This window comes from Triturus cristatus, chromosome 11 (genome assembly GCF_964204655.1).
Source record: "Triturus cristatus chromosome 11, aTriCri1.1, whole genome shotgun sequence".
Classification (NCBI taxonomy): Eukaryota; Metazoa; Chordata; class Amphibia; order Caudata; family Salamandridae; genus Triturus; species Triturus cristatus.
In genome coordinates, this window is record NC_140594.1 from 1046858339 (window position 1) to 1046884453 (window position 26115).

General features: G+C 41.0%; 1 protein-coding gene across 1 annotated transcript in view; it reads left to right on the forward strand.

Moving 5' to 3' along the window:
• LOC146785919 (uncharacterized) overlaps positions 1-22129 on the forward strand; it is a 38795-nt gene extending 16666 nt beyond the window's left edge. Inside the window, exons 3-7 of the mRNA XM_085635317.1 lie at positions 2390-2477; positions 4486-4652; positions 6085-6198; positions 12699-12794; positions 20725-22129. Of these exons, the coding sequence (XP_085491443.1) occupies positions 2390-2477; positions 4486-4652; positions 6085-6198; positions 12699-12794; positions 20725-22029 (1770 nt within the window). The 3' untranslated portion in view covers positions 22030-22129. The remainder of the gene's footprint in view (positions 1-2389; positions 2478-4485; positions 4653-6084; positions 6199-12698; positions 12795-20724) is intronic.
• Positions 22130-26115: the final 3986 nt, after the last annotated feature.

The following is a 26115-nucleotide window of genomic DNA, read 5'->3' on the forward strand; positions in this document are numbered from 1 at the left end:
AGAGGCGTTGATGATTTTTTGTCCAGAAAGGGAAAATGGTGTGGTTGAGTTCTTTTATAATTGTGGATGGGAGGGGGTCCATAGCGTGGGAGGAAGGTTTTAGGTTAGAGATTATACTGAAGACCTCGTTTTCCGACATTAGCTCAAAGTCGGACCAATTCACATTGTTTTTTAGCTGGAGACAGACCTGATTGTCCTTGGTAAGAGCTCTTTCTGAATGGTCAAGGGTGGTTAAAAGGGGGCAGGTTAAGAGGGAAGGAGGGTTAGCGGTTTGGATGAAGGATTGATCAATTTTTGAGACTTTATTAGAGAGGAAGGTGGCAATTTCTTCACATCGCTCTTTGGTGGCTTTGATTTCTTGAAAGGGAGTGCAGTTTGTTTGGCTTTTGACAATGTTGAAGAGTTCTCTCGGTCTGTGTTTCGCCAGATCTAGTTGGCTGCGGAAGAAAGACCCCTTTTCACTGAAAATGTGTTTTTTGTATGCCTGCCGAGCAGATCTAAGTTGTGCTAGGTGCAAGGTCGAGGGGTTTAGTCTCCAAGACCTTTCCGTTTGTCTGAGTTGACGCCTTTATCATTCAGATCCACGTTAAACCAGGGTTTAGATTTGGTTTGCCTCAATTGTTTGAGTTTGAGTGGAGCTACTTGGTCTAAAACCTCTGTCATTTTTGAGTTAAAGTGTGTAGTGAGGTCATCAGCAGTCCATGATGAGGGTTGGAGTTGAAGATGGGCATGAATCCTGGATTCAAGTTCGGATAAAGGGACTTCTTTGATGTTTCTGGTCCAGTGTTTAGGTTTGTCATCACGAATAGGTTGGTGGCTGACAAGTGCATCAATCTTGAACAGAATGAGGTGGTGGTCGGACCAGTCAATGGGAGAAATCGCTTTCAGAGAGACCAGTTCATTGTTGGTAATGATCGCATCCAGTGTTGTATTTTTGATGTGAGTTGGTTTATTGCATAGTTGTTTGAGGTTATATATTTCAAGTAGGTTGGATAGGTTCTGGACAGAGGAGTCTTCTGGGTCGTTCCAGTGGATATTGAGGTCCCCCAGGAACACGTCTTTAAAGTCTGTCATGGAGAACCGTGTTATTAGGTTTGTTAGTTCTTTGGGGAAAAGGGTATGCTCTACAGGAGGATGGTAGATGGTGTGGAATTAGCCCGCATTGTGAAAAAAAAGTTTAATCACAACCAGGCTTCTCCAGAACACAATGCCACATTAACCTATACATTGTGTATCTTTTGCCTCCAGGGGAATACTTTTTTTAACATGTACCATTCCCCACTTTTAACCATTCAAACCCAGGTTTGTGGCCTTCAAAAAACAATTAGGGCTGACTTTAAACGTTAAGCACCCAGCATTGTGGTCTACAAGGCACACTTAGGGGTGACTTATTTAAAGTATATATTATTTTGTTTCTACATGGAAGGGCATTGTTGTCTCACACGTGCTGCTGCCGAGTTTGAATCTTCAGCCAGTGAGGACTCAACTGTGAGCCAGAACTCATGTTTGTAGTCACATATGTGGGCAGTGCAGATGTACAGTGCAACTCACATGCGATATTTAACTTTTACACCACTTGTATACTTACTGCATACCTTTACCTCTGGCCTTACACAAACATTACATAAGCACATTGGTGCTTAGCCAATTTAATCTTAAGTTTAGAGAGCAAAGCACACAATCTGTTAGAGCGAATGGCAACCTGACAGTGCCTACTGTAATAATGCCAGCCAAAGACAATCTGAAAAAGTATGGGGACCCCTAAAAAACATACTTTCACAGAGATGTTCAGACTGAATAAGGCCATGCAGACAGAGGAGTGCAGTTCTGAAATAAAGAGTGAAATTAAGTTTGTTTTGATGTGGTGAGTTTGCAGCTTTCTCTAAGGACAAGCATGGAGCAAGCCTGATGTGGAGAAGCATAGTGTCCCAAATCCTGCGGCCTAGTTTGAAATAAGATTTTTTTCCTTTTCTGCCCTGCATGACTTTGATTCTGGTGCCATTTTGGGTTTTAGAAGCCAATAGAGTTGATTGTATGTTTTCCTGCAGGGTAAGGCAGTGCAGCGGCCATTACTGTCTTGTATGTGAGCTAGCAGATTTTGAGAACATACAGTGCTGCAAAGAGATCCACCTTAAAGTTTTAATGTGATAAGGTTATAATGAAAACTTTTCAGATTCTCATCTTTTCGAACTTTTAAATTCATTAACATTTCACTGTCAATCAAATTTTCTTTATTCGATTTGCAATAGGATTCATAAAAGCACAGTACAAACAATTGAAACAGTTAACAATCTTTAGTAAACACATGAGCCTTTCACTAATTACCATTCTATATGACAATGGTTTATATAAGTAATACTTGGAATTATTCCTGTGTTTTATTTTGCAGGTGTATGGGAAATGCAAAGCAACAATGCACTTTAACAGGCCCAGAAGGATTGTTCACCTGTATAACTATGACTGCACCCTGCATCCAGGTACATCACTAATGACGCGACTGATGGTGGAGCAAGATATGAGAGCACTGCATGTTATCCCGCCAGGAAAAAATACTGTGGAATAGAAAACTTGTATAAAGGGGGACCAGAGTCTAGACTGAGAGCCAGATGTTTTGTGTGTGGGAATCAGAATGTTGTGGCCTAAATATATTGTGTAAAAATTCAGGGCCTGATTTTGAGTTTTGGTGGAGAGGGTACTCTCAAACATAACGCACTACCCTATCTGCAAAGTGCCAAATCATGTGGCTTATTTAGAGTTGGGCGGACTGTAAGTATTTCCGTTGATGAAACTCCAGTTGCCTCCATCTCTGGAATACTTCCTGTGACGGCCTGATGTAGTGGGTATATATATATATATATATCACCAAGATCCTTTTTTTGCTAACTTCCCTACTCTGTTCTGGGACTCCTTTTGGTGGGATGAGTCCATCTTGCCAACACCTCTGGGTCAACCCCCTAAAAATTTAGGGGTCTGGTTTGATAAAAAGCTGTGCTTTGTCCCACAGATTAATGAGCGGACAGGAATGTGCTTCGGCATCTTGAAAGCACTAAAGAAATTTCTTCCTCTACTCCCGCTTTCAGCAAGGGAAATGGTTACCCTTGCCCTGATCACATCTCGCATGGACTATGCCAATGCTTTGTACGTTGGTCTGCCCGGCTATTTAATGAATAAACTTCAGGTTGTTCAGAACGCCGCAGCCAGAACTCTTCTGTACCTCCCTAAGAGGGTCAACATTATGCAACACCAGCGTAGCCTGCACTGGTTGCCGGTGAAAGAGAGGGTGAAATTTAAGTCCTTGGTCATGGCTCATGCAGCCCTCCATTGGCTTGTCCCGGTGTACTTGAGAAAATGATTCAGTTTCTATACCTCTTCTAGGCAGTTGCGCTCTTCTACAAAGCATATGGCATGTACTCCTAGGTTCAGTCGACAAAGGTTAGATGGCAGCTCTCTTTCTTATTTGGCCGCTGCAGCCTGGAACCAACTCCCACTGGAGTTACGCGCTCTTCAGGATCCGAAGACCTTCCTCCTGAACTAGCTTGATACTCTGTTTCTGTTCACAACCTTACTGGGCATGCGCCGGGACAGTCTTTGAGTAGCTGTGCACGATACAAATATTGGTAACATAACATAACATAACATTATGGTTCTGTACATATTTTTGCTATGCGTCTTTAGAAATATTTTATTAGGGTTTGTTAGAAAATTCAATAAAGGTTGGTGGAAGAGTGTTCTGGTAGGGAACTTGAGTCTGGATAGCCAGTACTACAGTGCCCAGGAGGATTTTTAAAATATTTTATTACTTTTTTGCTTCTATTGCCTATTGAATGTTTTTTCCAAAAGAACACTGCAGGTTTGCCAAGGCCAGAACTATTGGCTTTGCCATTGCTTGTTTTTCTCTTTTGATTTTGATGGTGAAAACATTTTTTATTTATGTAGAAACCCCTTTGCATAACTCACAGAAATTTGATGCATTTCCATAATGGAAGAAGATTTATTCCAGGCCTTTGTGGGACCCAATGTCCAACCATTTGCATGGTGGGAAAGAGTTGTAGAGTAGTTTTTGGATGCCTACAAACTTTCATGGGATTATTACTGCGGAACTGTATGCAGTCTTGGAATTAAACAATAGTAAATGCGTTTACGTCTATTAGGTGCCTTTTTTGTGGCTACCCGATGAGAGTAAATATAGCTATTGTCAGTCTTAACAGTAGGTTTCCAGCTGAAAATTGCTGCATGATTTGTGCCCTTGGTGTACAGCAATAGAGGGTATATGGTTTCACCTTGTTCTCCTTGTGTATATCCGGTTTTACTACCATATTGTGCAGCACTTGTACAATTCCTACATTAATTGGCAACTCTCAGTGATTAATGCCTTCTGTTAATATCTAAACAGTCAATCCAGTGCACACTCCATTGTTCCCCTCACTCAAATGTTTGCCTGGTAGTAAAAAATATAACTGGCTTTTGTTGCTTCCTTTCAAATAGTTCCACGAAGGCGGATTCAAATGATCTGCCCTGACTGCCCGATTCAGAGCACGCAGGATAACCCCAAGTTTCGAGAAGCTGCTCAACTAAGCCTTGACAAGTTCAACCGGGAGAGCAACCTCACAAAGTACTTTTCCCTTGACATCATCACGCGAACTTCCATGCAGGTAAGGCAGTGGCTGAAACTTAAAGCAAACGGAGACATTTTAAGGCATGGGCAAAGTGGGCTTCAGTCCAAGGTCCCAGCCTTCTAGGGGGCCCCCTGATAGAGCCAGCTTTGTTCTGCAGAGTCACAGAGTCTTGCCCTGAGGACAGATAGTTTTAAATACCACTTTCCTTGAATTTATTCTTAATGTGGGTGATGTTTGAGAGTCTCTTGTTGGCATTTTGCAGAGAAATGTTGTCTTTATGATTCATGCAACATCCATGAAAGTTTCTTTTATATGAAAAGAGGACCTCACATATCCGAAATGGGTGTCACAGAGATTATTTGCAGTAATATTAAATAGCTGCTGCTTTGGTACAATATTGAAAACACTGGACACTATTCCTGAATATTAGATTCAAACACAGCCTAGATGAAGTGTAATCAATGGCCCAGAATGATATTTTTACAAAAAGGAACATTAGGAACGTGTGATAAATGGTAGAGGAGGTCATGAAATTCAGTTTGGGCAGGGTAAAGCGTGTGGCCGGACGCTACATCATATCCCAGAAAAGTTTGCTCCTTTCCATCATGGTACATGCAGTCCACAATTTGTGCTCCCCTCAGTGTTAACTGTAGTGTCAACAGTACAGTTAACATTAAGGGGAGGACAACGTTGATTACACTTCATCCAGCCCGAGCTGGAGAGTACGGCCTGAGGCAGAGAGTACAGCCTGGGTGTGGAGATTCTGGCCCAAGCTAGAGATTCTGGCCCAACTGCGGCCGTAAAGATGCGACTTGTAAATGACCTCTGTGAATTCCAAAAGTCGTAAAGTTAGACTTTTGTCTCAGATTGCCTTTGTGAATCGGGCCCTAAGTGTCTTTGATTACCTGGTGAATCAAAAGTCACACCTCCCAGCAAGAGTTTGCAAATATATCTTTGCATTGTGGCTTGTAGTTTCTTCTCTCAGTAAGCTTCTCCCAAATTGTCTTCTTGCTTTGGCCTGTGTAGTCCCTTCTCTCAATAAATGTATCCTGAGTTCTATCCTTGCATTGTGCTGCATAGTCACCTCCTATTAAGCGTCTATTGAGCTATGTCTTTGGACTGTGCTTTGTAGATACTTCTCCTTAAGCAACTCCCAACCTATGTGCTTGTATTGTGCGTTAAGTTAATTTCTTTCAGTAAGTTTCTCCCAAGCTACAACCTTGCAATTGTTCTTTGTAGTTGCATCTCTCAATAAGCTAATTGTGAGCTACATCCTTGCATCATGCTTTGGAGTCACATCTCCAAGTAAATTTCTCATTACTTTGCGTTGTGCTTTGTATTCTATCACCCAAAACCTGATTAATATCCTATAGTACTTGATTGATTGGGACCTTGACTATCTCATATTTAAACTTTGATGGTAGTTACTACTTATTCCGAATTGATTCCTTTAATTTACCCATTGCAGTGGGTTGTCGGAGCCTCTTACTTTGTGGAATTTACAGTCAAGGAGACAGAATGCACCAAAGATACACCAGTTGCTGATATCTCCAAGTGTAAACCACTCAGCTGTGAATTTGGGGTAAGTGCATTTTTTTTTAATAACTTTATTTTATTTTATTGATCAGGTAGCGAAAGTCCCTTAAAAAAGCATTACCGCAATGCAGATTTCATACTACAATACAAACAAGTACACAATAAATCAAATACAGCAAAACATTAAGATGTATTCTTCCATCCTCGATTAAATAAATATGTCGCCTCCCCCCGGCTTTTCTGGGTGGAAAAAGCAAATCAGACTCCCTATGCATATGCATACCTCTTTATAAATACATTAATTTATTATCGCAATGATTATAATTCACAGAGGTAAAACGCTGGCTAATAAAAACACATGACTGGGACCCCCAGTGAAGCCAGTATCTGACTTTAAGAGAACGTCTCGTATACACTACCAAAGTGCCCGGGAGGTCTTAGGCTTGGCTAATGTGAGTGTGATCAAATCATTACTGTTACAATATTTTAGTTAATTGAGTGCTCCATGCCAAATGTACTGACATTATTTTAAGGCTTTAATTCTTTGTGCATAAAGCTTTTCTTTTTGCATCACTTGCTTAATTTTGTTCACCTAGGAATCATAAGAGGGAACTTCAGGGGACTTCCACTTTTGCAAGTGTAGGGGTTTGGCCACCAGTGCAGCGACAAAGAAGAACTGTTGCTGTTGCTAGGTTATTTGACATTGGGGCGCTGGTTGTCCAGAAAGTGCACTAAGGGGATCAGGAGTCATGCCAGCTTGTAGCTTTGACCTAATCGACTGGAATACCTTTATCCAGAAGTGGACTAGGGCGAGACAGGTGAAACATATGTGGAGCCAATCACCTGTGTTATGACCATATCTAAAACACGCCACTGAGCTAGAGGGAAGCATTTTTGGGATACGAAAAGGCATGTAATAAAGCAGACACTTAGGATAAAAGGCTATTTTTATGTAAGTTGCACCCCTGATGGCTTTATGGGCCATTAGATTATAGATGCCCCAGATTTGCTGTTCAATCTTACAACCTGTGGAGGCCTCAATGTTGGTCAAAGCAGCAGGGACTGCCGCTACGCGTAGTTGCTGATTGAGCATACTTTACCAGTTGCCAACTCCTGACAACCCGCTGATGAAATAAACTTGACTGATACTTGCTGGTAGCAAATTGGTTGTCGGCTGAATATTCCTTGTATGGTGGTTGATTTGGAGGTATCCAAAAGCTAATTCGGAGGGAATCACGGCGTTGCCTGCTATCAGCTGCTCCCAAGAATTCATTGTCCCAGCCAACATGAAGTCGCTAAATCTAAAGAAGCCCATTTTTTCCGAAACCCTTATAGCGCTAATCTCCCGTTATAGACCTAACAGGGCACATTCCTTTATATGCATACAAGTGTGGAATAGGGGAAATCGGAACTCCTCTTTAAGTTGAGTGTACCTGAAGTCCAGCATATGTGGAAACGTATCCCTAGCACACCACTGCAGCGTGGGAATTTTTTTTAAAGATGGCGAGCCGAGTATCAGCTTCTCTGAGAATTTGCTGGAGGTAGAAGCCATTTGCCAAGTTACTTGGGGTTACAGCCTGACTAATCCAATCGCGAAATGTCACTTGGTAATATTTCTTGAAATAGGGGAGTGCCAGGCCCCCATCTTCGATATTAAGTTGCACTGACATCAAACTAGCGCAAGCCTTCTTCTCCTGCCACAGTAAGTGGCATAGTGCTTGATCTAGCTCATTAAAATAGGATTGATGAACTTTAATCACAACATTAGAAAAAAGAAAAAGAAACAACGCAAGAATGAACATTTAAATTAATGCAGTTCGGTCAATGATTGTCAGGGGCAGGGATTGCCATTGCAGTAGCAGACTACGTACGTTGTTAACGGGGAAATATAGTTTAATTGATATAAGTCTGCATAGTTAGACAAGACATAGATGCCCAGATACCTAATAGGGTGAGTGGCAGAGTAATGCCGCCTCATTACAACAAGTTTAATTGAGGTGGGGCAATTAAACAGAAGGTTCTCAGATTTAGCATGGTTTATTTTATAGCCTCCAATGGCAATATACGTCTGAATTTTGGCAAATGCTTTAGAAATGTTCTCCTCTTCTTTAGTTAAATAAAGTATCATGTCGTCTGTGAAGAGCTTAATCCTAGATGCTCCTTGCAGGGGGGCCCCAACCAGAGCATCTTGCCGCAATGCAGCTGCCAAAGATTTAATGAAAAGGCAAATAGGCCGGGGACATAGGGCATCCCTGCCGTGTGCTTCTTCTAGTGACCACAGATCCTACCATTTGCTAGTTGTCTACAACTTTTGCCTCGGCCTTATTACATAGACTTTCCAGTGATAAAACCAATTTCAGGGGGAAGCCAAACTGAAGCATGACAGCAAACAGTACCTCCCATTGCACTAGATCAAAGGCCTTTTCGGCGTAGAGCATGATGATGGCTGCCTTGATCTTATTGCTTGAAAACTATTCTATTGCCTCCAGCAGGAAATTGGTGTTTGAGGAGATGGATCTTGCATGTAGGAATCCTGTCTGCTCACTGTGGACCATCCTTTGTGCTAAGGGAACTACTCTTGAAGCTATGATTTTCATGAAGAGCTTGTAGTCACAATTCAATAAACTGTTTAGACAATAAGAGACAGGCTTATACTGTGGTTTATCCTTCTTTAGGAAGCTGATAATTACTGCCTCCATAAAAGAGCTAGGCATCTCAAATCCTTCCAGAGTTTAATTGAATAGAGTGACTAAAAATTCAACTTTCTGGGCCATAAACAGCTTCTAAATTTCAGCAGGTAGACCATCACTACCGCTTGCTTCACATTTTGTCAATGTTTTGATGGCTTCCTTCACTTCAGCAAGTGTAATGGGGTCCATAGCAACATCTCGAAGCTCCCCATTGAGCAAAATATGAAGAATTGGTTCTGTCGGGTAGGTCGATGTATATGTACAAAGTATTCAATACATTAAGAAATATACTTTCTAGTCATATTTCCAAGTAACACACCAATAAGGAACAACTTGAATGTGCAGTAAATTAAACTCTTTACTTCTTATATATACAAATCTAATAAAAAAAAGGGGGGCTGGCTGTGTCATGGTATACATAGGAAGAAGCTACAAAAGACTACAGTGTACAATTAGTGACTTGTGGTGATAAGTGACAAAAGTGCTGTACAAAGGTGACATGGATGACATATACATACAAAAAGGGGGAGAGAAACTTATAGGTCAAATCCAAAAATCAATGCATAACCCTCCAACAGTAGTTATAGTTTCCTGTTCAAGTCAGGGGGTTTGCGTGGACTTATAGTGACAGTAACATCGACGTTTCGACCCTTGACAATGGTGCAGTTTATTAGGCATCAAAGGTGGGTCTTCATCAGGACAGGGGGGGAGAGGGATGACAGCCTGTTGAAGAATGAAAACCATATTATGGTCAGAGTGGTGTGTACCAAATAGGTAAATAAGTACTGCAGTAGCAATTTAAAGCTTACAACTAACTGCGGATCCTAGTGATTGGGCATCCAACTTGAAGCAAATTGAGTGGAGGCGTCAGCCGACACCTCAGACTCACGACCGCCTCCACACAATTTGCTTCAAGTTGGATGCCCAATCACTAGCATCCGCAGTTAGCGGTAAGCTTTAAATTGCTACTGCAGTACTTATTTACATATCTGGTACACACCACTCTGACCATAGTATGGTTTTCATTATTTAACAGGCTGTCATCCCTCACCCCCTCCCTGTCCTGATGAAGACCCACCTCTGATGCCTAATAAGCTGCACCATTGTCAAGGGTCGAAACGTAGACACTATTAGTCTACGCAATCCCCATGACTTGAACAGGAAACTATAACTACTGTTGGAGGGTTATGCATTGATTTTTGAACTTGACCTATAAGTTTCTCTCCCCCCCTTTTGTATGTATATTTCATCCATGTAAGAGGGAGAACAGTACCTATTCTTTAGAAACTTTGGTCTTCAAGCTATTGACGATCCCATGAGAAGGAAGCTTCCCAGGGCAGTTCCTCCACTATCCGGCTTTCCACTCTGCAGACCACTCACATGACGGATCAGGCCAGTGGGATGCGCTGTCTCAGGACTGCCGAAGAAGCAAAACACAGTGAGTGTGGTGAACGCCTCGCTCCTCATCCACACGCTTATTCCCTGCTTGTCTCTTGCTTGTCTCCTGCCTCACACAACGTGTGGCCCCTGGTTACTTTGCCCCGCATCTGGCCTGCACCTACATCACACCTGCTTTCCAGGTCAGTTCATCAAAGGCAGACATCCTAAGTGGGAGTTGTACCTGGATGGAAGGGCCCCCATGCCTGCTCCTCTACTGTGAAGACCAACTGGGGTAAGACCCTCCAAAAATACTGTGGAGTGCAAGTCTCTCTCTGCAGAAAGGTGCTCTTGCCAAGGAGTGTATGTCAACAGGTCCGTCCAAATGCTATTTTAGAAGAGACAAGAGGGGGCATTCTGATCATCGTCACTTGCATGTATGGGACGGCAGAAAGAGTCTTTTAAGTGGGGAGTGAGGAGCATGCAAGTATACGGAGACATACAATTAGCAAGTTAAATCTATACAAGGAAGTACAACCAAGCACGGTTATTCGAATACCTTAGGACAGAATCGTCAGCTTCACCTACATTGGAGCCGAACTAATAAGGTTGGTGGCGGTCAGGGTTGGAAGTGCCTGGGCGAGTTCATTCGTCCCACCCCCCAGGTGGCAGCTGCTCGTGGCACATTGTGGAGGTGGTCCAGGTAACGGATGCAGTTTCCAACTCCCTCGTGATCCTCTGGCATTCCCTGTACCGCACTTGAAGGCTGAAGTTTCTAAAGAATCAGTGCTGTCACTACTTTGTATGACACAGAGTTTGGAAATCTGTGTCCTATTGATTCTAATTTCAGCGAACTATTTAGAAGTGAGGTAATAAAGTCCCTTGAATAAACGTTTCTTTGGATGAATATTTAGGAGCACATTTGTTACTTAAGGAATGCATTTAAAAAAGGAGATTGAATTGATAAAAAGGTCTTAAAGAATCACAGGAGCATTATCCACCATACCACAAAACAATATGCTTGTTCCGAAAACCAGCATATGGAAGGATCCTTTTTACTTAAGTTATTTTCACTGTAAACCTTGATTACAATGCCAATTCCTTAACCATTACTAGATGAGACAAGATAGCTATTTTGCTTTTTCTCCAAAATCATCCTTAATATGATTGGTGGAAGTATTGATATTGTAATAGAGAGTGACTCCTCTGTTTGCAATACAAGCATCAGTGGCAAGAGCATGAGTCTCTGAACAAGTATCACATAGACTGGGATTTGGGGAGAGTGTTATGCATATATGCATTTGCTTGATTTGATTTAAATCAGTTCAATAGTTTTTGAGAAACTATCTTCACAAAAGTGATTCTGTAGGAATCAAATTGAGCCAAGCTGTCCAACAAGTAAGAGATGAATGGACCTTTAATCTGTGAATGGTATTCAAACCTGGAATTGTGGACCATGCACAGATCTAAATTTAAAACAAAATTTAAATCTGATGTGACAATGGGGTTTTTTGGGACTGTAAAGCCAAAGCCAGCGCCGCAGACCTAAATGTGATTGAGAGGACGCAACTGGAAAATAAATGTTGTGGTTGTATTACACAACACAGGGACTCAGTCACAATTGGGGCAGGGTGTACATCACAAAAAAAACAAATGTTAAAGTGAAGTTATGGTTAACTTTGATTATAACACCTTAACATAGTTTTTAAAAATCTTAGAAATACTGCAAAAACACTGAAATGTGCAAGTTATGGTTACAACCACAACCCATAACTTGCATAACAGCCATGCAAACCATAACTTTCACACACAATTCAGTGCTTATGAACCCAAAATATTTATAAAAATATTCAAAATTTTAATAATAAAAGAATCAAATGTTTTCTTTTGTACAATCCAAATGTGCAGATCTTCAGAAGTATGTGACAACTAACGTAATTACCTCCAACCCTGGTTTGGGATATGCAAACTACCTCTTATACATAAATACATTATTCTTTACATGAAACATAGCCAGATTTGACTGCATGTGTCCTGCTATTTCTTGTGATGGGCCATTTGTACTTTATGGGAGAGGAAGCACAAGGTAGATGAATTTGGTGTGCCCCGAGTGGTTTGATCGCCTCTTCGACAGCCAAAACTGGCTCCTGGCCTTTTGCAAATGATTCTTGGTTTACTAAATTATAGTGTTTGTTTTTTGGTTACTAAAAATGTAAGGATTGTGGGAAAATACAGTCAGATTTGCCACAGGGAACTGTGCATTTGCACAATTTAAAACATGAAAGAACAACATGTATATTAGTCAACAGTACAACAATTAAACCCCTGTCCTCGCCTCTCCTTCCCTCCTTGATGTGACATGATAGTGCCTTTTCTTTTAATCTAAAACAGTTTTTAGGATGTGGCATATTCATTAATTCTAACAGTCACCCTGCATGTATTTAAGTGCTTATCTCCAACGGTGTAACTTTCTTTGCAGCACACTGGATTCTGCCGCGGCTCTGTGATAAATGCCGGAAGGGAAGGCCCTGGGATACAGCATGTGTCGGTCTCATGTGACATCTTTGAACCTACGGTACGGTGTTCGCCAGACAGCACTCTTTCACTCTTTTTTTAAAATCAGATTAAGCTAGGTAGTTAATTTAACACAGATCAAGCCTGTACTGTAGCTCAGTGGGATAATGAATAATATATGTGTTGCCTTAAGAATGTAGGGATAATTAACAAAAGGGTTGAATGAGGAGAGAGAAAAAAATAAAAGCAAATTTATTTATAAGCACAGGAAAAACACCATCCCAGTGATTACATACAGAGCAAAAAAGAATAAACACTGACAACCACTGGTTATTCAGTTTTTGAAAACATTGGAAAAAACTGCAAAAAACACACCGAAATTCACAACAAATAAGAACTGAAAACAGAAACGCTTAATCATAGTACTGGAGCATATCTACTTAATGCAGGCAAAGTGCAGAATTTTTCCCAGAAGTTGACAGGCCTGCTGTGGGTCTTCCCTTTAGAAAGGCTGATGGCATGACATGTTTTATATTCTTTCTTAAAGTTGAGGAGACAGTTTTTGATTTCTAACATGGCAAAATATTATTTTTCTTTCTATAAGACACAGAAAGTATTGAATAGATGATGAAAACAAATGCTAAACGCAAATCCCCAGTGCATGAAAATATTTTGCTTGTCATATCTACACATTGATTTTAACTCCCTAAAAGTAGCTTTGGGTGGGACTCCAAGACATATGCTTTATAATGGCTATTGTAGGCAGTTAAGGAGCCTTGTTGGAGGGCAGAATTGATTTTAGTACTGGTTACTCTAAATTGTGCCCTACTAAGAAGTGCATGTTTTCTATTAATTTCCTAGCCGGACAAGTGAAATCAAATTTGCACCTTTAAATTGTACATCCTATTCAATATGCTTCATTCTGCCACAGCTTTGCTGTATTTTGCAAAAGCTGGACTTTGACGTTGTATATATTCTGTTACCCGAGGAATCTGAGCCTCTGATCCTCAGCATCACTTGCATCAAATCTACTGCAACAGAGAAACACCCATAATATAAAGATCAGCCTGGCGCGGTAGACACCTATTCTTCCTAAGGATTGTACTCTGGAATATTGAGTAAATTATATAGCTATACCTTAATCTCATAGCCAAAATATCGAGGACAAAAATATCGAAAGATAAGTGCAGATAAGGAAATTTTGATTTACGGTTTTTAACTTCACATTTGCATACCTTGATGATATATCAATATACTTATATATATATATATTGGGAACATTGAGACCAGGATGCATAGAAAGCCTACTGCTGGCAATACAGTACTCCACACCACTAGTCATCACCCCAAACATCTCATCCATGGTATACCGTTTGGGGAATTTGCAGCCCAGTTGGAGACTGTAACATTGCCCAACAAGAAGGTAGAGAAAGGTTCCTGGCTAGGGGCTACTCTACCAAGATTGTGGACAATGCAATCAGCAAAACAATCACTATTGCAAGAGCAGAGGCTTTATCTAGTAAACTTGGCCCGCATTCCACAACTCTATACCAACCCAACCAACCAACTAGAATGATTCTTACCTACAATCTACAACACCAGTTTCTGCGTAGGATAATTAACAGAAACTGGGGGTTGGTTCGCAATGACCCAGTTCTGGGTGACCAACTACCCAAAACCCCTGCTATAACATTCAGGAAAGTTCACTCAATGAGCAACACTTTGGTGAAAAGTAGTCCCGAGATAACAAGTACTAAGAACTGGCTGTTCTCTTGCAAGGGATTCGTTAAATGCTCCTCGTGCAAAGCATGTAAATTTGCCAACAATAAAAAATCCTACACCAGCCCTTTCAGACCCGGTACCCATGACTAAGATGATTACATGCAAGACGGAGTACGCGGTTTATGTGCTAGAGTGTCCCTGTGGCCTGCAGTACCTGGGTAGTACTAAGTTGCAGGTTCACAAGAGGATACTCCAGCACATTAGGGCAACCACTAACTGTGACCCATCATATCCGGTCACGAGGCACTTTAATGATAACCACAGCAAAAGCCCTGAACATCTCAGATATTATGTTGTAGATACCATCCCGCCATTAAGAAGGGGAGGTAACCGCTAGGTCCATTTACGCCAACTGGAAACTTGGTAAATCCTGGAGTTGGACACAAAGATGCCTTTGGGCCTCAAATCCAGTGAGGATATCCACACTTGCCTGTAATCTTGGCACTCTCTTTTTTCTCGTTTGCACAATCTTGAGAAAAATATATATGTATAATTTCTTAATCAGCTCAGACCCTCACTCACTTTAGAGTCTTCTTACATTAAGCACTAGGCACTTTATGAACCGTGGCTGGTTCAACAGGGTGACACTTTAGAGCACTTGCACTTTCTTTTTTCATAGTAAAAGATGGAGAGATTCAATGCCCACTGTGGGCTACATTGTCATGCATCAGCACTTTACAACAACTATAGTAATAACATTTCTGAATAATAGAGGTACAAATATGTTTTTAGACTTCTAAATCAGAATCGAAATGTTATGATCTGTTAGGATCACAGTTGATAATATGCACTTGCATGATATTAACTTTAGGTCTCGAATGGCGTCTCAAATTTAGAAACATGTACCTCTCCAAAGTTCGGTGTTTAGCAAAACAGGTGTAGAAAAATGTTTCATATTTATATGTACACAATCTTTCGTTTTTTAAAGTAAGTGCATTGGCTTTCCATTTAAACATTTTAAATGATTTTCAAGGTATTTATATTTAATAAGCCAGCACTTTCTTACCTGTATTTATACTGTGAAGTTTGATGCGTAATCAATGAACCGTTTAAATTCGACTCTTCTGTGTCTATGATTACACCATATGTTTGGTCATGAGGCATTGCACTAGCACTTTAAAAACTTGGAGGCACTCCGCATGCGTGTTCTGTGAACAAGGCCTCTTGTAGGCCGAAACGCGCCATGGCGGCGGTGCAGGGCATTTAATAAATCCTGTGCACTAAACTTATGGGTCCGCGTTCATCTGTTTTCCTGAAAATTGGATGGTGTAAGGCGAAATCTACAATATATATATATATATATATATATATTTTCATCTTCGATATTATGGCTACAATATTATGTTATAATACATGCAAGCCTGTGATCGCCACTATCAGGCTTACGGTGGTGTCCCACCGCCATCGGACCCTGCAGTACCACCCGCCATATTCCAATGGCGGGCGGATGGAGGGACTGCAATCCCTACAATAGTGGTAATGGTGGCGGCCGGCACAGGTAAATGTGGTGAGGTGGTACAAGGGCGAGGTGGGGAGTGAGGGGGTAAGTCAAAAGACGACGGAATAGGTATAGTTAAATAAATAATACTTATTCTGTTGTCTGTCAGCCTTACCCCCCTGCCGCCCCCTGCCACGCCCACCACACTTACCTGAGCCAGCTGCTGCTGAGTGGCTGTGCCTTTTCAGGCACCGCCGTAGGGATTACAATGTCCCTTTTCGCCGGCGGTTTCATGGCAATTAACCCGTCATGAAACGGCAAGTGGAAAGTGACTTCCCCCTGGACCTCTGGTATGGTGCCTGGGTGCACCTATAGTGCCCCCCTAAACATCCATGCACCATGTAGCAGGCAATGCATGGTGCCTCCCACATGGTGCAGGGATGTTCACAAACATGCCTCTTAGCAGTGAAGCTTGTGCTGCACCCATTTTCAGGCCAGAGCACAAGTCTCAATGCAAAGAGGCATGTTTCGACAGCCTCCACGTGGTTGGATCGTAATCTTCCTGGCGGGACCACTGACTCCCTGTCGGCCAGCCCCATTCCTGAGTGGATGGCGGTCGGATGCTCGTCCGACCACCATCATAATGACTCCCTTAGTTTAGCTGAGTTCTAATATCACAGTGCCTGCTGCCATAACTAGCAGCCGAGGGGAAAGGGAGATCATAGAGAATCATTAAAGCTGCATTTTCAAATCACTTACATTACAGTTTACATCATGATGCACCAGAAACTCAATTCAGGCACATTTTTTCATTTTTGCGCTAACATATTGTGGGTGAATGATGGATTAGGATAATGCCTGGCTTTACTGACAGCCTCTTTTGATGGATTTCCAGTGAGTGACACCATAGTGCTAAGCATTCCCAGAGAAAGTAAGAGTGGTGGGCAGGCAAAAGCAATGAAAATGACACAAACACAATTGTTTGGAACAGTGTGGCTATTAACAAGCATTTGTAATGTTGCACACTTATCTGTACCCGTAATCAGACAACAGATTGAACTGGGAAAAAGTGCAGTAAGGTGTACCACTGTTACTCATTATTACAGGGTGCAGAGGTTATAGAAAGGAAATACTGTCTTTGTGAATCCAGCCACAAATTAAAAAAAAAAAAACATTGACTATGCCAATAGGCCTTGCTTTAAAGGAGTGCTATATGGTATATGACCATTAGCAAAAAGAAAGATTCCAGATTGACTTTAGGATTAAGGATAACCAGTGAAAGTTGCTAAATATTAAGAATGATACCAATAACACAGCGAACAGACTTTTTGCAAAACCTGGTCAGTATATAAAGTTGTATTGCATTCATATAATATCACAATTTTTAATAATAAGTGCTCTGTACTCTGTGCTCAAGTGACCACATCTTGTATGGTATTTTGAAGCATTACAAGTAAATAGTATGGGAATTCATATGTATTTTTCTGGAAGCAAAGAAATGTAGAACAGTACTAGTGTAGGTTAGAAGGTCAGGTGGCATATGCAGTCAAGCCAGACCTAAATATCTATGCAGGTTAATGACTGCCCTACTCTCATCAATGTTGCTGCCAGAGAAAACACGATAAATGATCTGGTTATCTAAGACATTTTAATAGGGGAACTATTTCATGTGTGTGCCCCTGAAAGTTCAAGCTCCGACAGCTGGATAAATAAACAAAATGATCTCAGCTGTGTGAAAGTCTACTCTTTTTTTGAAGAAGCACACAGCTTCTGTCCACTCAAAGCATGTACTCCTGACTCCCAACATGTGGGCAGAGCCCAAACTCCTCTTTAATGATGCTCACATAATTGTCTGGCAACAGCTGCACTGTGAAGCCAGACCATCACAAGTCAGATCTATTTAAGCATAATTAATAGGAACAAAGGAGAAATAATAGAAAGTGCAAAATCAGATGTAAATGCTGAGTAAGACGAATGCTTAGAGCAGGTCTGTGGAAATATTAGTGTCTGTTAGGGGAAGAAAATAAATAGCTAATATAGGATACAAAGAGATTGGTCAAAAGTACTTAAGGCAAGCATAATGTGAAAAAAAAACAAATAAAGTAGAGTTCTACTTGGGTCTTCTAGTTATAAAAAAACAGTGTAAAAACCAAAAACACTGACATCCACCAGTTATACAGTACTCACCTAAATATAACTTACGCAGCCATAGATTCCAGATGTCATCAGTGATGTAATGTGTGAGGTCATCAGCTGTGCACCTTAGCAGTGCAAGTTATACTTAGGTCATTTACGTATAACCCTCTGCGGGCCAACCTCCAGTGGGCAGACTACAATAATGCCCCACGAACCTCTGCCCCACGTTAGCTTTTTTTCCCCCACCAGTCCCACCGCACTCTTGCAGGACCACAGGCAGCCACCTTGGTTCCCCTGGGAGTACCGCTAGACTGTGGCTACCACATTTTTTAAAACTATTTTGGCCCCAATGGGGTCCATTGGGAACCCTTCTCTGTTACATGTTTTTTCAAATTATAGCGGGTGCAACATTTCTCTTCATGTTCCAACCATCCAATCAGAGCTCTATGAGACCTGTTTCAGTGCCGGGGGACTAGCCAATCAGAAAGCTTTATTTTGAATTCTAGTACTGCTGGACTCCTGCAGGTTTACAGCAGCACTAAATATCTCTGTTTTTAATAAGAGTTTCTCAAAAATGGCTGAACATATTTACAGCAAATTTAAAAAAGCACACATTTTGAGTAAGGATCTTGCTTTCTGTCAAATTACGTGTAATTCTGTTTAGCCGTTTTTTCTGTATAGCTGTTCAAAAATTCCAATGTAAGTTGCATGTGGAGATTGCGATTAGGGACCCCACTTTTTTTTGGCACCTTCTTGATAGGTCACCTCGACTTTCTAGGAAGTAGGCGAGGTGGATGAACAATTCTTTTTAAGTTTGTGAAGATTTATCAAACAGCTCAAAGTTTTTAGCAAACTATAAATGCTCTTCTTATTGAAAGTCTGATCAAACTATAACTACATAGTGGCAAACATCACTGAGTAATACATGCAGATTTGTCAATGGTCACCAAGGTTCAAAAACCTTTTTTCAGTGGAAAGTCACAGCTAACCATAAATACACCGGTGCTATAGCCGCCTTTGTAAAATATATTAATGCACACACACGAAGTGCGAGAGAAATTCCAGAAAAATAAAACCTGTTTTCTAAAATGATTTTATTTAATCCTTTTATAGCTTCAACTTTTTTCCTTATACTATATGTATGTCTGTGGAATTTGTATCACATGATCCCAGCCAAAAAGCAGCAGAGCGATGTACAGGGTCAAACGAGTGATAAGGAATGTAGCTGGTTATTACATTATTACCTCATTATGATGTAGTGTTCTTTAAAGAGGTATGTTTTCAACTCTTTCCTAAATTGGGGCAATGTTGGGTGTCCCTTATGGATATAGAGAAGTTGTTTCAGATTGTGGGTTCATACTAGATGGAGGACTAAGAAGTGTAGAAAAAAGAGAAAAACAAGGCAACATACCTTGTTTTCTTTCTTCTTTTTAATACTTTTTAGTTTCCGGTCTGATGGTGGCATGGCTTTGCCGAGAGCCACTAGCGTGTGTAAGCTTGCCCACAAAATAAGCAAGGTTGCTGGCCTTAATGGCTTTGTATAAGGACTTGTACAGCAGCTCAAAGCGGCTTTTCAGGTAGAAATAGTTCACATTTATTTAGAAGAGAGACCTGGTACAAGGCGAACTTTGTTTTTGTGGCATGCCATTCTGTAAAACTTGGGTGTTCAAAGCTGTCAAGGTTCATGTCATTAAGCCAGGTTTGTATTATTTCATGCGTTTTGTTTTTGACAAGTAGCAGGAATTCTGTCTTAGCTGGGCTGAACTTCAGGTAGCTGTAGGCAGTGATATAGGCAGTATTTGAGGCATTGTATGTCTGAAGCAGAGGAGACTTGCTGGGAGCAATGTGTCATCACATGTATGAATCTTGGTGCTATTATCTGTGAGTAGAGCTCCAAGGGGCTCCTGTAGACTCTGAAGATGACAATACATAGTATGGAGCCCTGTGGAACTCCACAGATGATAGAGATGGTAGGAATGTTTTGAAACATCGAAGTGCCCATGTTTATAAACTACTATTGATTGGGAAGATAGGATTAGAACCAGTTAGGGATATTGCCAGTAAATCCCATTAGATACCCCTAGGTGTGGATGAGGTTTGAATGGTTGAGGGTGTTGAAGGCAATTGAGAAGTCCAGCAAAATCAGAAGACAGTGGTATTCTTCATCTGTGGTGACACTGAGATGAATTAACACGTAAAATTAAAACAGTAATCAATAGAGAGAGGGAAGAGAGAGAGGGTGAGAAGATGCATTTTGGCCTTAACATATAGAGCCAATGCTGACCAGTTTCATGCAGACTGACTCTTTTCAATGTAGTTATGTTGGTGTTCAAGAGGAAATAGTATATGAAAGAAACAGGTTAGACATGACTTTCACACCTATCAGGAAGGTCTCACCAGCAAAAGCACAATTTCTGCCTAACGTTTCTCAAATCATCTGCGCACAATTTAAATTATTTTGAATTTTTAAAATGTCCACCATGCCCAGCAACCAAAATATGCTTGTGCAATTTATATAGATGTTATAGTGCCCTACTAAAACAAAGCTGGAATATTCAGTTGTGTACTTGTTAAGAAATTCATTATTGTAGTATTTATCAAATGTTTGTTTCAAATCTAAATGTTCTCATTTCAGGCTGCTGTAACTGAAGAGCAAAAACACAAAGAGAGTGAGGAAGAGCATAATCATCATGATCACAAGGGTTCTCATGGACATCATCATCATCATGACCATGGCCACAACCATGATCACAGACATGACCATGACCACACACATGATCATAACAATACACATCACCATGACCACAGCCATGAACAACATGACCACGGTCATGATCATAACCACACACATCACCATGGCCACAGTCATGAACAACATGACCACGGTCATGATCACAACGAAACGCATCACCATGACCATGCACATCACCATGACCATGCACATCACCATGACCATGCACATCACCATGACCATGCACATCCCCATGAGCACGCACATCACCATGACCACAGTCATGAACAACATGACCATGGGCATGACCACAACCACTCGCATCACCATGAACATGGTCATGCTCACAACCAAACGCATCACCATGACCATGCACATCACCATGACCATGCACATCACCATGACCATGCACATCACCATGACCATGCACATCACCATGACCATGCACATCCCCATGAGCACGCACATCACCATGACCACAGTCATGAACAACATGACCATGGGCATGACCACAACCACACGCATCACCATGAACATGGTCATGCTCACAACCAAACGCATCACCATGACCATTCACATCACCATGACCATGCACATCACCATGACCATGCACATCCCCATGAGCACGCACATCACCATGACCACAGTCATGAACAACATGACCATGGGCATGACCACAACCACATGCATCACCATGAACACGGTCATGGTCACAACCACACGCATCACCATGACCATGCACATCACCATGACCATGACCATGCACATCACCATGACCATGCACATCACCATGAACACGCACATCACCATGAACACACACATCACCATGACCACAATCATCATCACAACCACACACACGATCATGAACATGACCATCACCACCAACATCTGCATGAGCATGAGCATCACCACCACTCATCCCCTGGTGCTCAAAATGTCCCAGGACCCCCTAAAACTATTGGAGTCGTTAAAATTCTCCCCTCTATAGATGACGCTTCCACTTCTGTCCAGTCATCTGGAAATGATGATTCCTCTGCTGCAGGAAAGCCTGTTGTATTGCCAGTCTTCCCAGATCAACAAGGAGACGCAGGTGAGATCAGGCCATTTGGCGAGCCGACTATTCTTCCTTTTCCTGAAAAATCTTCAGCATCAAATCTCTGCCCTGGAGAAGCTAAGAATTCTGTGTCTCTCATTGATTCATTGTTATGAAACGATCATAAAGAGCCTCTTCCAGCACCTGCAGCTCCAGGTCCCAAGTAAATTAAACGGTCATATTGAGAATAAAATGTTGTGCCCCAAATACAGCTCATCCATGTTTGCATAGTCTCATTATTTGACACTCTACAAAATGAAATTTGAAAAATAAGAGTCGTCTCAGTTGTGCTCAAATCTAGTTGGGCTGAAGTTTTAAAAAGTAAAACTAAACAAAATATTTCATTTTAATATTGCTTTTAGGATCACATATGCTTAGGCTCACAATTAGGATATATATGTTTCTGAAGGCCGGCAAACAGCACCATCCTTGAGTTGTTTTTGTCAGTTAAGCAACATGTTCAACCCAGCAAGATACAGAAAAATAATACAACGAATGTCTAAAATGGAGATTAGTGTTGATACAATACCAACATTATATTCACAATGCGTTCCACAAAATCTTAGGCCCACCACTTGTAACAAAATATTAGATTCCTCAATTTTAAACCATGAATGAGCGTTTTGTTTCAATGCACTTCTAAAACATTGATGGATGTTGCTAGAAGTGTGTGTGTAATAGTGGTTCTTGGGAGCAGATGTTGAATCAACTCAAAAGGACTTTCACATTGTACAAAGCCATTTTATGCATCAGAAAAGATTTCCCAATTTATAAAACACCGCTTGTGACCGTTTCAAAATTACAAATAGGAAGGGGTGTGAAAAAGGTATCCCCCCTTCTATTTAGGAGTTGGAAAAGGCTTTTACCAACAGTCTTGGTCACAAACCATTGTTCAGTTACTGACTCCTAAATTGTGAAGCAGATTCCTCCTGTTCCAAATTTTCAACATGAACATGAGACATGAAAGGCGCAGTAAATTTTAAAACATTGAATTCTACATGTTTTGCATTTTTTTGTTTTGCAGAGTTCATATAGCGCAAACTTGACCCGAATCAGGTATCAGAGCGCTTTACATAGCACCAGTTATGTTACATGAGGACACACATTCATTTTTGTTAGGCACGGGGAGATTAAGGGCCATATGTAGGAAGCCTAATACCGGTCGGTAACGGCCGATTTTCGGTAAATAACCCGTTACCGACCGGTATTTAGGCTTTTGCTATGTAGGGGGCACATTTCAGGATTCGGTAATTTACCAAATCGGTAAAATTACCGATTCGGTAAATACCGAATCCTGAAATGTTATGTAGGTGACACTCAAATGAGTGATGTGTAGGGAAAATAATTCGGTATTTAGCACCAAATATATCTTGGTGCTAAATACCGAATACATTGCAAAACGCAATATTTTGCTGGACTAACAGTGCCATGTGGCAGACATACATGCCCTTAGGGCATGTATGTGTGCCACATGTGCACACATGCAGGAATCAGGGGTGCAACAGGATGTCACTGTGACACCGTGCCACCCTTGATTGTGCTCCCCCCATTACCGAAAATGGTAACTGGCTTCCTATTGATTCCTATGGGCCTCCTGGCCCTCAGGAATCAATGGGAAGGTATGCATCATTACCGAATCGGTAAATACCGATTCTAAATTACCGACCCCATCCGAATCGGTAAATATTACTGATAGATTACCTACATATCATTTACCGCTTCATAAATACCGAATCAGTAAAATTCTGTATTTATGAAGCGGTAAATGTTAGGCTACCTACATAAGGCCCTAAGTGATTTGCCCAGTTTCACAGGATGTTCAGCGTCATTGCCAAGACTCGATCCCAGTTCTCCAGATTCGAGGTCGACCGCCCTAGCCGTTAGGCCAACTCCTCTCCTTTTGTCTTTTATTCAGATAAATTTAGACAGGTTTTACTTTTCGCAGTCTAAGGGGTAAGAACTGCCAGACTGTGATAATTATCACACAACTCATAATATCCTTCCCTGTGCAGACTCTTGTTTGCACTGGTAGGAGAATTTAGGCCTGAATTTGTAATGTGTGCCTTTTTGTCCTTTCATAGCATTTACACCATACATGTCCATGGAAAAATATTGATAATTAGCAAAGGAAATCCTTAAAAATGAAATTGTAAAATATTGGGAGCAATAACAATGTTCAATTTCAGTTTGTTAAACCTTGTTTGGTTGACAAACAACCATAAAATTATACATGCAATATAATAAAAAATACAACGATAAAAAAGAAACTAATTTGCCGTACTCCTGAAAAACACAACAGGGTATGTCAAATATATTAAAACTGGAAAGTGCTGACGTGCAAGATGAAATAACTCACCAACAGAGTTTAATTTCTAAAATGTAAGTTCCAGAGGTCTAGTTAGCAGGCCACTTCTGCTTGCACTGCCCATTGCTGCTGTTAATTACAGTAACAGCATAACTAATAAGTCACACTCTTGCAAGTGTTACAAATCTGACAATTTCAGGACCGCGAAGTTAGAAGAACGGCTTTGGCAACAAGTATTAGTCATTCTTAATGTATACTGAATTAATCAACAACGGTTGTTGTGCTCGTCTCTGGATTAAAAAACCAGCACCACCATGTGGCAGACTGTTATAGGTACCGGTGCTGACAATTAAGTTCCTGTGCCCAGCACAGGAAACCACCAGCTCAAATTAAGCACTGCCCACCAATTATAAAGACCAGAAAGCCCATAGAGGAATACACCATGGATAAAGCATGAATAAAACTGATTTGTTTAGAAAGGCATGGAGCAACGTGAATGGACAGCTGCACGGAGAAATGGGCTTACGGAAAAACATGTCATGGTCATACACACCATAAAATTCTCCTAAAAATCAGTTCATTAGGACTGAAAGAGTCTATGTGAATATTAAAACATGGTACCCGTAATGCAGTTACAGTTTAATTAAACTGGATGGAAACTGAGGAAAAACGATTCATTGCAATATCCATAAATTTCACAATGCAAGACGCCATTTGAAGATCTACACTCATCAAAGCAAATTTGAGAAGCTTCCAATTGATAAGGACAGCCTTCATCCTTGAAGAGTGGTGCCAACGACTTGCGATGTTCCATCAAAAGCTTCAAAAGCTTTGGGCAGACACATAAAATGTGCATCACCAACTCTGAGTCGTTTTTTCATAAATGACAATGGTAATAGGTTGATTTAAATCTAAAACGTGACAATCTAAGTTCGAATAATGCAACACAACGGCATCCACAGGTTTTTTGCAGTGATACTTTGAATATAACGATGGATTGTGTATTTGTAATATTTCTGTGTCGTAAATTTGTCTGTGTCACTCAGATGGAAAGTAGCTTTCAACTGCGATTATGCAGCTCACTTGCATGCACCTAAAATGTAGTTGACTGATAGTGGTCTGCAGCAATTATTTATATAGCTCATTCATACGTTGTGAGCTGAAGCTCCAACCACAGTAAATGCTTTAAGGTATTTACACTCACCAGGAGCAGTTACAGCTCATAAGAAATAGTAACATAAATGTATATGACTGGTGTAGTGAATTTATGTGTCTGTGATTCAGGGGTTGAGTGTGCATGCAGTAGAATGTTGATTGTGCATCTGTGAGAATGTGATGATGAACAGAATGTTGTTGTCTGTGTGCTGTGCGAAGCCCGGCAACTGATTGCAGTTGGTGGAAGGATGGAACACAAGCAGGAGCTGAGAGACTGTGGCTGCAAACTAAGTGCAAAACATGAAACAAAGAAATTACCACATACCAAAGTGGCTGCAGACTCTTGTGTGAAAACCCTGCCCTCCAACTACAACTACTGCCTCAACCATCTAAATTCCAGTTTGACATTACAGCGATAGATTAAAGATTGATCAGAAGGCTGTACACTGAACTTGATCCATCCAGGTAGGTAATCTTGAGGGAAAGGATAAAGAGCATAACTGCATTCAAGCATTTTCATATTAATCCTAGGCAAAGATCACAGACCAGAACCATATTGTAAGTGTTGTCAGCTTAAATATGAAAAAGAATTGCAAATTGGTTCGGTGAAGAGGCAGAAATAAGAGTTAGACAAAGTTGGTGAAAAGACAAAGGGCCTTGGTGAAAGTTTTTTGGACAGGGTATTCCACCGCAAATGTGAGCCAGTAGCCTGTCCGCCAAACTCTTGGTCCACCCGCTCTAT